The 11,249-nt window shown below is 44.4% G+C and overlaps 2 protein-coding genes across 4 annotated transcripts in view; both read right to left on the reverse strand.

Annotated features, from left to right (window-relative positions):
- Positions 1 to 9,003, reverse strand: part of slc25a38b (solute carrier family 25 member 38b) — a 12,671-nt gene extending 3,668 nt beyond the window's left edge. The window contains exons 1-6 of one of the 3 annotated variants that reach the window (XM_053232210.1): positions 8,722 to 9,003; positions 8,314 to 8,460; positions 5,559 to 5,694; positions 4,034 to 4,158; positions 154 to 238; positions 1 to 65 (exon numbers count right to left, since the gene is read on the reverse strand). The exon at positions 1 to 65 is cut by the window's left edge and continues 115 nt beyond it. In XM_053232210.1, the coding sequence (XP_053088185.1) occupies positions 1 to 65; positions 154 to 238; positions 4,034 to 4,158; positions 5,559 to 5,573 (290 nt within the window). In that variant the 5' untranslated portion in view covers positions 5,574 to 5,694; positions 8,314 to 8,460; positions 8,722 to 9,003. Of the gene's footprint in view, positions 66 to 153; positions 239 to 4,033; positions 4,159 to 5,558; positions 5,695 to 7,503; positions 7,597 to 8,313; positions 8,461 to 8,644 lie in introns of those variants that run through there. The other 2 variants (XM_053232211.1, XM_053232212.1) reach the window with 2 other exon arrangements.
- Positions 9,004 to 9,678: 675 nt separating this feature from the next.
- LOC128317725 (myosin heavy chain, embryonic smooth muscle isoform) lies at positions 9,679 to 11,160 on the reverse strand. The gene is made up of 2 exons (XM_053231595.1): positions 10,993 to 11,160; positions 9,679 to 10,897 (listed from the first exon to the last, which is right to left on the reverse strand). Exons 1-2 carry the CDS (start codon positions 11,142 to 11,144, stop codon positions 10,789 to 10,791), a joined length of 261 nt encoding a protein of 86 aa, XP_053087570.1. The 5' UTR covers positions 11,145 to 11,160; the 3' UTR covers positions 9,679 to 10,788.
- Positions 11,161 to 11,249: the final 89 nt, after the last annotated feature.

Raw genomic sequence — 11,249 nt, forward strand, 5'->3', positions numbered from 1 at the left:
TGCTGCTTCAGAGAGTAGAATGAGCTGAAATAAATCCCTACGCCTGGGATACAGCGCACAAACGACTGAGAAAAAGAAACAGAAAGAGAGAGAGAGATAAAATATACAATTTAAAAATAAATAAAAGATAAACGAATAAGGAGCAGCGCTGACCGGCGAGACGCCCTTCCACAGACCGAAGAGTTTTTCAGTCCGGACCACTGTGACAAACACACGCAGCATCCCCACCTTAGCACCACTGAGAGAGAGAGAGAGAGAGAGAGAGAGAGAGAGAGAGACACAGAGAGAGAGAGAGAGAGAGAGAGAGAGACAGAGAGAGAGAGAGAGACAGAGAGAGAGAGAGAAAGAAATCTCTTAAATCAGGTTAAAGACACTACCAGGTTTCAGCAGTGGCATTCTGATTACTTTACTTTAACATTCAGATTATTCAGCACATGTACACTCTTAATCTCATTTATTTATTTACCCTTTTTCATGTGTGTGTATATAGCGTGTGTGTGTGTGTGTAGTGTGTATAGTGTGTGTGCTGTTCTGTAGAGTCTGCAGTCGGGTCTTTACCAGTATAGTGTAGTGTGTGTATAGTGTGTGTGTATAGTGTAGTGTGTGCGTGTGTGTATAGTGTGTGTGCGTACAGTGTAGTGTGTGTGTGTGTGTGTATAGTGTGTGTATAGTGTGTATATAGTGTAGTGTGTGTGTTTATAGTGAGTGTATAGTGTGTATAGTGTAGTGTGTGCGTGTGTGTATAGTGTGTATAGTGTAGTGTGTGCGTGTGTGTATAGTGTGTGTGTGTACAGTGTAGTGTGTGTGTGTGTGTGTGTGTGTGTGTGTATAGTGTGTGTATATAGTGTGTGTGTATAGTGTAGTGTAGTGTGTGTATAGTGTAGTGTGTGTGTATAGTGTGTGTGTGTATAGTGTAGTGTAGTGTGTGTACAGTGTAGTGTGTGTGTGTGTGTGTGTGTGTGTGTGTGTATAGTGTGTGTATATAGTGTGTGTGTATAGTGTAGTGTAGTGTGTGTATAGTGTAGTGTGTGTGTATAGTGTGTGTGTGTATAGTGTAGTGTAGTGTGTGTATAGTGTAGTGTGTGTATAGTGGAGTGTGTGTGTGTGGTCTAACCCGGGCTGTGTGCTGTTCTGTAGAGTCTGCAGTCGTGTCTTTACCAGTATAGTGTAGTGTGTGTGTATAGTGTGTGTGTGTATAGTGTAGTGTGTGTGTGTATAGTGTAGTGTGTGTGTGTGTGGTCTAACCCGGGCTGTGTGCTGTTCTGTAGAGTCTGCAGTCGTGTCTTTACCAGTATAGTGTAGTGTGTGTGTATAGTGTAGTGTGTGTATAGTGTAGTGTGTGTGTATAGTGTAGTGTGTGTGTGTATAGTGTGTGTGTATAGTGTAGTGTGTGTGTATAGTGTAGTGTGTGTGTGTGAGTGTGTGGTCTAACCCGGGCTGTGTGCTGTTCTGTAGAGTCTGCAGTCGTGTCTTTACCAGTATAGTGTAGTGTGTGTGTATAGTGTGTGTGTGTATAGTGTAGTGTAGTGTGTGTATAGTGTAGTGTGTGTATAGTGGAGTGTGTGTGTATAGTGTAGTGTGTGTGTATAGTGTGTGTGTATAGTGGAGTGTGTGTGTATATAGTGTAGTGTGTGTGTGTGTGTGGTCTAACCCGGGCTGTGTGCTGTTCTGTAGAGTCTGCAGTCGTGTCTTTACCAGTATAGTGTAGTGTGTGTGTATAGTGTAGTGTGTGTGTATAGTGTGTGTGTGTATAGTGTAGTGTAGTGTGTGTATAGTGTAGTGTGTGTATAGTGGAGTGTGTGTGTATAGTGTAGTGTGTGTATAGTGTGTGTGTATAGTGGAGTGTGTGTGTATAGTGTAGTGTGTGTGTATAGTGTGTGTGTGTGTGTATAGTGTAGTGTGTGTGTATAGTGTAGTGTGTGTGTGTATATAGTGTAGTGTGTGTATAGTGTAGTGTGTGTGTGTGTGGTCTAACCCGGGCTGTGTGCTGTTCTGTAGAGTCTGCAGTCGTGTCTTTACCAGTATAGTGTAGTGTGTGTGTATAGTGTAGTGTGTGTATAGTGTGTGTATAGTGTAGTGTGTGTGTATAGTGTAGTGTGTGTGTGTGTATAGTGTAGTGTGTGTGTATAGTGTAGTGTGTGTGTGTATAGTGTAGTGTGTGTATAGTGTAGTGTGTGTGTGTATAGTGTAGTGTGTGTGTATAGTGTAGTGTGTGTATAGTGTAGTGTGTGTGTGTATAGTGTAGTGTGTGTATAGTGTAGTGTGTGTATAGTGTAGTGTGTGTGTGTATAGTGTAGTGTGTGTATAGTGTAGTGTGTGTGTGTATAGTGTAGTGTGTATATAGTGTAGTGTGTGTGTGTGAGTGTGTGGTCTAACCCGGGCTGTGTGCTGTTCTGTAGAGTCTGCAGTCGTGTCTTTACCAGTATAGTGTAGTGTGTGTGTATAGTGTAGTGTGTGTGTGTATAGTGTAGTGTGTGTGTGTGTGGTCTAACCCGGGCTGTGTGCTGTTCTGTAGAGTCTGCAGTCGTGTCTTTACCAGTATAGTGTAGTGTGTGTGTATAGTGTAGTGTGTATGTATAGTGTAGTGTGTGTATAGTGTAGTGTGTGTATAGTGTAGTGTGTGTGTATAGTGTGTGTATAGTGTGTGTGTATATAGTGTAGTGTGTGTGTATAGTGTAGTGTGTGTATATAGTGTAGTGTGTGTGTATAGTGTAGTGTGTGTATAGTGTAGTGTGTGTGTGTATAGTGTAGTGTAGTGTGTGTGTGTATAGTGTAGTGTGTGTATAGTGTAGTGTGTGTGTGTATAGTGTAGTGTGTGTATAGTGTGTGTGTATAGTGTAGTGTGTGTGTGTATAGTGTAGTGTGTGTGTATAGTGTGTGTGTGTATAGTGTAGTGTAGTGTGTGTATAGTGTAGTGTGTGTGTGTATAGTGTAGTGTGTGTGTGTGTGGTCTAACCCGGGCTGTGTGCTGTTCTGTAGAGTCTGCAGTTGTGTCTTTACCAGTATAGTGTAGTGTGTGTGTATAGTGTGTGTGTATATAGTGTAGTGTGTGTGTATAGTGTAGTGTGTGTGTATAGTGTAGTGTGTGTGTATAGTGTAGTGTGTGTATAGTGGAGTGTGTGTATAGTGGAGTGTGTGTGTATAGTGTAGTGTGTGTGTATAGTGTGTGTGTGTATAGTGTAGTGTGTGTGTATAGTGTGTGTGTATAGTGTAGTGTAGTGTGTGTGTATAGTGTGTGTGTGTATAGTGTAGTGTGTGTGTATAGTGTAGTGTAGTGTGTGTATAGTGTAGTGTGTGTGTGTATAGTGTAGTGTGTGTGTGTGTGGTCTAACCCGGGCTGTGTGCTGTTCTGTAGAGTCTGCAGTTGTGTCTTTACCAGTATAGTGTAGTGTGTGTGTATAGTGTGTGTGTATATAGTGTAGTGTGTGTGTATAGTGTAGTGTGTGTGTATATAGTGTAGTGTGTGTGTGTATAGTGTAGTGTGTGTGTGTGTGGTCTAACCCGGGCTGTGTGCTGTTCTGTAGAGTCTGCAGTCGTGTCTTTACCAGTATAGTGTAGTGTGTGTGTATAGTGTGTGTGTGTATAGTGTAGTGTGTGTGTATAGTGTAGTGTGTGTGTATAGTGTAGTGTGTGTGTGTATAGTGTAGTGTGTGTGTGTATAGTGTAGTGTGTGTGTATAGTGTAGTGTGTGTGTGTATAGTGTAGTGTGTGTATAGTGTAGTGTGTGTGTGTGTGGTCTAACCCGGGCTGTGTGCTGCTCTGTAGAGTCTGCAGTCGTGTCTTTACCAGTATAGTGTAGTGTGTGTATATAGTGTAGTGTGTGTGTATAGTGTAGTGTGTGTGTGTATAGTGTAGTGTGTGTGTGTATAGTGTAGTGTGTGTATAGTGTAGTGTGTGTATAGTGGAGTGTGTGTGTATAGTGTAGTGTGTGTGTATAGTGTGTGTGTGTATAGTGTAGTGTGTGTGTATAGTGTAGTGTGTGTGTGTATAGTGTAGTGTGTGTATAGTGTAGTGTGTGTGTGTGTGGTCTAACCCGGGCTGTGTGCTGTTCTGTAGAGTCTGCAGTCGTGTCTTTACCAGATCCAGCGGCTGGAACAGTAACGTGGAGCAGGTTCCACTGAGAGAACCGCACATGAACGCCTTCAACACCGGGTGAGCCTGCAGACACAGAGAGACACACACACACACAGAGACACACACACACAGACACACACACACAGACACACACACACAGACACACAGAGTCAGTGATGTGAGCCTCAGACAGCAGTGAGTGTGTTATTATGTAAACTGACGGTTACGCCGTCTCATTTCCATAATCACACACACTAACTATAGAAAACCTCTGATCTCTTCCTCTCTCACGCTATACACACGCTATATACACACACACGCTATACACATGCTATACACACACACACACACACGCTATACACACACACACGCTATACACACGCTATATACACACACACGCTATACACACCTGCTACACACACACACACACACACACACGCTATACACACCTGCTACACACACACACACACACACACATGCTACACACACCTGCTACACACACACACATACACACTATACACTCACTATATACACACACGCTATATACACACACACACACACACACAGCAGATGTGATAAAGTTGTACATGGACAGGTGTCTCTCACACACACACACACTTACCCTGCTGTGTGTTTTGGGTCGTGTGTCGTTTTTCTCCTGCATCTCTCATTCTCTACATCACAGCACCACACACACACTCACACTCACACACACTCACACACACCTGTCTGTCTGTCTGTCTGTCTGTCTGCACTCACTCAGAGCGTCTCGCTTTTTGCCTTGTTCCTTCTCTCTCCCTTTCTCTTCCTCTCCATCTCTCTCTCTGCCTCACTTCAGAAAATCAACAAGCTTCTCTCTCTCTCTCTCTCTCACACACACACACACACACACACACACACACTTTGCTCTTTATATATCTCTCTCTGCCACATTGTGTCTCTTCAAATTGCTGTGACTCATGTAGTTGCTGCAGGACTGTGTGTGTGTGTGTGTGTGTGTGTGTGTACACGCGCGCGAGTGTGTGCGAGTGTGTGTGTGCGAGTGTGTGTGTGTGTGTGTGTACACGCGCGCGAGTGTGTGCGAGTGTGTGTGTGCGAGTGTGTGTGTGTGTGTGTGTGTGTGCAGGCTGTCACTGTAAATTTAGTGTAACATTTTGCTTTTTGTTTTGTTTCTTCATGTTTTGCTCCTAAGCTCTCGCTGTGGTTATCTACAGCACCACTCCTATCACAACACACACCGCGCTGCTGATTGGTCGACTGCTGTAACGCCCACTATGACATCATCAGCTGGCAGTTGGAATTCAAATTTTAAATTGTGACATTGCATCAGTGTGTTTCAACAACAACAACAACAACAACAACATCCAAACAGGAAGCAGACTGAGGAGCATCTTTTGCATAGACTCTGTTTTTAACACGTTTAAATTTAAGATTTTTGCTTATTATTTCTTTTTTAACAATTTGCGCATTCAGCTTCGACTCACCAGCACGACATCCATAGCTGACGATGACGAAGATGATGATGAAGGAAGGGAGTGTGATGGAGAGGAAGTGCTCAGCTCCCTCTGCTCTCTTCTCTCTCTGGCCGTTGTGTTGTTTCTCACAGCGTGACCTTCGACCCTACGAGCATACACAATAAGATGAAGACTAAATATCACACTCCGTGTGTGTGTGTGTGTGTGTGTGTGTGTGTGCTCATAAACTCCGCTGAGTCTCGTTTAGGATCCAAATGCTAGCAACAAATCTCGGATTCTTTAACACACACACACACACACACTCGGTGTTGCTCTCCGTTAGGCAGAATAAGGCAGCGTGACGAACACACACTCCTTTAACTCTGTCTTTCTGCTGAATATTCCTGAACATTCTGCAGAAGTAGAACTCATTACTGGCACGCCCCTCCTCCACCACCTCCAGCTCTGCACACACACACACCTGAGGCAGGTGAGCAGCAGGAGGAGGAGAACGGGTCCGACTGGTGAATTTTGAGGTGTGAGGGTGTGAGGTGAGGGTGAAAGTGTAAAGGTGTGAGGTGTAAGGGTGTGAGGTGAGGGGTGAGGTGAGGGTGTAAAGGTGTGAGGTGTAAGGGTGTGAGGTGAGGGGTGAGGTGAGGGTGTAAAGGTGTGAGGTGAGGGGTGAGGTGAGGGGTGAGGTGAAAGGGTGTAAGGTGAGAGGCGAGGGTGTAAAGGTGAGAGGTGAGGGTGTAAAGGTGTAAGAGAGGGTGAGAGGTGAGGGGGTAAGGGTGTGAGGTGAGGGTGAAAGTGTAAGGTGAGAGGTGTAAGGTGAGAGTGTAAAGGTGTGAGGTGTAAGGTGTAAGGTGAGAGGTGAGGGTGTAAAGGTGTAAGGTGAGAGGTGTAAGGTGAGAGGTGAGGGTGTAAAGGTGTAAGAGAGGGTGTGAGGTGAGGGGGTAAGGGTGTGAGGTGAGGGTGAAAGTGTAAGGTGAGAGGTGTAAGGTGAGAGTGTAAAGGTGTGAGGTGTAAGGTGTAAGGTGAGAGGTGAGGGTGTAAAGGTGTAAGGTGAGAGGTGTAAGGTGAGAGGTGAGGGTGTAAAGGTGTAAGAGAGGGTGTGAGGTGAGGGGGTAAGGGTGTGAGGTGAGGGTGAAAGTGTAAGGTGAGAGGTGTAAGGTGAGAGTGTAAAGGTGTGAGGTGTAAGGTGTAAGGTGAGAGGTGAGGGTGTAAAGGTGTAAGGTGAGAGGTGTAAGGTGAGAGGTGAGGGTGTAAAGGTGTAAGAGAGGGTGTGAGGTGAGGGTGAAAGTGTAAGGTGAGAGGTGTAAGGTGAGAGTGTAAAGGTGTGAGGTGTAAGGTGTAAGGTGAGAGGTGAGGGTGTAAAGGTGTAAGGTGAGAGGTGTAAGGTGTAAGGTGAGAGTGTAAAGGTGTGAGGTGTAAGGTGTAAGGTGAGAGGTGAGGGTGTAAAGGTGTAAGGTGAGAGGTGAGGGTGTAAAGGTGTAAGGTGAGAGGTGTAAGGTGAGAGGTGAGGGTGTAAAGGTGTAAGAGAGGGTGTGAGGTGAGGGTGAAAGTGTAAGGTGAAAGTGTAAGGTGAGAGGTGTAAGGTGAGAGTGTAAAGGTGTGAGGTGTAAGGTGAGAGTGTAAAGGTGTGAGGTGTAAGGTGTAAGGTGAGAGGTGAGGGTGTAAAGGTGTAAGGTGAAAGTGTAAGGTGAGAGGCGAGGGTGTAAAGGTGTGAGGTGTAAGGTGAGAGTGTAAAGGTGTGAGGTGTGAGGTGTAAGGTGAGAGGTGAGGGTGTAAAGGTGTAAGGTGAAAGTGTAAGGTGAGAGGCGAGGGTGTAAAGGTGTGAGGTGTAAGGTGAGAGGCGAGGGTGTAAAGGTGTGAGGTGTAAGGTGAGAGGTGTGAGGTGTAAGGTGAGAGGTGTGAGGTGTAGGGGTGAGGTGAGGGTGTAAGGGTGTTTTTCAGGCAGTGATGTGTTTGAGTTTACCTGAGTTTGTCCCTGATTAAGGGCTGGAGGTGATGGAGATGATGGAGGTGGTGATGAAGCTGATGGTGAGAGGTGAGGGCGTGAGGTGTGGTGTGAGGGTGAAAGTGTAAGGTGTAGGGTGTGAGGTGTAGGGGTGAGGTGTAGGTGTGAGGTGAGGGTGTAGGGTGTGAGGTGTAGGTGTGAGGTGTAGGTGTGAGGTGAGGGTGTAGGGTGTGAGGTGTAGGTGAAAGTGTAAGGTGTAGGGTGTGAGGTGTAGGTGAAAGTGTAAGGTGTAGGGTGTGAGGTGTAGGTGTGAGGTGAGGGTGTAGGGTGTGAGGTGAGGGTGTAGGGTGTGAGGTGTAGGTGTGAGGTGTGGGTGAGGGTGAAAGTGTAAGGTGTAGGGTGTGAGGTGTAGGGGTGAGGTGTAGGTGTGAGGTGAGGGTGTAGGGTGTGAGGTGTAGGTGTGAGGTGTAGGTGTGAGGTGAGGGTGTAGGGTGTGAGGTGTAGGTGAAAGTGTAAGGTGTAGGGTGTGAGGTGTAGGTGAAAGTGTAAGGTGTAGGGTGTGAGGTGTAGGGGTGAGATGAGGGTGTAAAGGTGTGAGGTGTAGGGGTGAGATGAGGGTGTAAAGGTGTGAGGTGTAGGGGTGAGATGAGGGTGTAAAGGTGTGAGGTGTAGGGGTGAGATGAGGGTGTAAAGGTGTGAGGTGTAGGGGTGAGATGAGGGTGTAAAGGTGTGAGGTGTAGGGGTGAGATGAGGGTGTAAAGGTGTGAGGTGTAGGGGTGAGGTGAGGGTGTAAGGGTGTTTTTCAGGCAGTGATGTGTTTGAGTTTACCTGAGTTTGTCCCTGATTAAGGGCTGGAGGTGATGGAGGTGATGGAGGTGATGATGAAGCTGATGGTGAGAGGATGTGAGCAGGTGATGAGCATCATGTCACAGCTGGAGGCTGGAGATCCAGGAATCAGGACATGTCCTTATGCCTCTATAAAGACAGAGATGATTCAGATGAACATCCCGCATTAGACATGAATGTTAGCACACAGCAGTAATGAACTGCTCAGTCTGTAGCAGCTAAAGCCGGTTAAATAGCACTCACAGTGCTAAAGCTAACAGCTCTGCGCGCTAAACTCTCATTCACACAGCATTACAGTCGAACACAAACTCACCCTACTCCCTCATTTCTCTCTCTAATCCAAAACCAGTCGACGAACAGAAAGTTTAAAGTTTAAAATATAAACGCTACCTGCATCACAGGTCTCCTGCTCGGTAGTCTGAAACTCTGAAGTGCGTCTAACGCACTAGATCCGCATTGCGCATGCGCATACTTTCACACCAGCGCGTTGTGTGGATCCGCTGTGCGCATGCGCACCACGCAACCGCTCCCCGCCGCGTCCATCCGGTTCGTTTCCGGTTTCAGCCGGATTTTTCCAGCTGAGGCGATTTAACGCCACACATCTAACACGCGCGCGCCGCCTGGTGGAAAAGCGCGGCAAACACACACACAGTTAACACAGGGAGATGAGCACGAGACGCACACCGTCCAATTAAAAACATGGAATCATGACACGCGCTTTGAAGCACCAATCAGGAAGAAGTTCAGGATGGTCACGTGTCCAATAGCTTCTTTAGTGACACTGTTGAACATACTGAGGTACTGCATTAGCATTAGCAACTTAATGAAAGTGAAAAACTGTAAATATACAACATTTAAAATGTGTATATCAAACATTTATAATTAAACATACACATACATTTATAATGTCCATCATTATATATATATATAATGATGGACATTATAAATGACTGTAAACTTGGTATTTATTGGTTAAGCTTCATAAAGTTAACTTCTACTAGCAGCACTTTTTAAATTTACAAACAAATTAGCATACTTTATTCTTATATTTATAATATTTAGTAGCTAAGAAGATAAGCACTTGTTTAATTCATTTTTCAGTTTCTGGCACTTTCATTTTGTTAAATAAACTGAGTAATTTGTAGTAATTCTTATTTTAATAGTAATATAGTAGTTTCATTAATACACCTTTATTATACACACTTAAACTTTTTTAAAAAGTGTGATTTTACATAAATCAACAAAATTATCATTCTATTAAGAAAATAAAATGCTACAAAGCAAAAGAAACAATTTCAACAACAACAACAAAAAGAAAAGTTCAGAAATGAGACAAATGAGCCACACTTCATGTTTGGTCATATCTTTAATAAGTTTTGATGCAATATAAAAATGCAAAAAGCTGCAAAAGGTACAAAAGAAGTGGCGTTAAAAAAATAATCACACCGCAGTGAGAAGATCGTTATTCGGACAGACAGTCGCAGGAGCCGACTTCAGCGATACGAAGAGAAACGAGTGTAAAATCTCTCGATAGAGTCGAGAAAGGGGAAAAAAAATCAACACTGAGAGAAACAGAAGGAATAAAGAGTGATAATAAACGCCTATAAACGTGGTTATGAAGCTCGGATGTAAAGGAGAGATGGGAGAGAGGACTGAACGCCTCATCCGTCGTGTGTTTTAGCAACATTTCTAACATATATAACACAAAAGTGTAAAAATAAATGCTAATCATCACAAACAAAGCACAGCATATAATATTGAAACTGAACAGTGTGATAATCAGACCAATCTGGCAACCCAGTGTATCTAAACAAAACAAATTTCCCCACATGAATGGGTTACTTTCACAACCTGGCAACCCTCTGAACCCCAACCCAGTGTAGTTTACATTTTAAAAATAATTTACGTGGAGTTTATCCCAATCTAACCTGTTTACATGCAGGATGGATCCCAACCTGATCATTTTATTCTATAATTATATATTTGTTAATAACTCTGTTCACCAGATGATAAATTTAATAACTAAGTGCATCGCTGTGATGGCGAGGAAAAGGTGATTTGAGATGTGACAAAAAAAAAGGCAGGAAAAAAAAAAAAAAAAAAAGTACGATATGTGCTGTGAATAAAATAATAAAGCAGATAAACATAACTGCAGGAAAATATCGACACTTTCTGCATCAGTATTGATTTTAAAGCTACTAAACAGCTGGACTCGCTACGCTTATATTACTATTACATGATAATTGTTTAAAGTTTAATTCAATAATTTCAATTTCAGGATATTTGAATGATCTGGCAACTCAACGTTTTGACGCACAGCTATTGAAATGTTTAATACAGGTACAGAACGAGCTGCAGATGTTACTGTCGTGACGAAAACATGGATTAAAGGAGGAATAAAGGAGACACCCAGCTGTCCTGGCTTGAAGCGATCTGATTGGATGTTGGATACAGGTGTTACTCAGGTGTGGTCTCGGATGTCTCACTGGTCACGTCCATGTCCTCCTCGCTGTCCAGGCCGCCACGGGCCACGCGGCGCACGTTGAGGGTGAAATCGCCGCCACGTCTGTGATTGTGTTCACAGACACAGCACACAGGTTACGCTAACGCCACTAACGTGAAAGAAAGGATTATTTTAGAGCTTCGACTGAGCGTCAGAACCTGAGCTTGCTCTTCAGCGTGTTGACTTCACGGTTCATGGCGTCGCTGGCCTCTGTGGCGTCCTCCAGCTCTCTCTGTAACTTCCTGCGGGAGGCGTTGGCGCGCGTCGCTTCTTCCTCCGCCTCCTCCAACTGACGCTTCAGCTGCTTCATGCGCGAGTTAGCCTTCTCATTTAATGTTCAGGAAGAAAGAAAGGAACAAATGAAGAGGAAAAATGTGACAATCAGTTTGTGTCTCAGCTTCACATTAAACAGAAG

The sequence above is a fragment of the Pangasianodon hypophthalmus genome, chromosome 2 (assembly GCF_027358585.1).
Source record: "Pangasianodon hypophthalmus isolate fPanHyp1 chromosome 2, fPanHyp1.pri, whole genome shotgun sequence".
Taxonomy (NCBI): Eukaryota; Metazoa; Chordata; class Actinopteri; order Siluriformes; family Pangasiidae; genus Pangasianodon; species Pangasianodon hypophthalmus.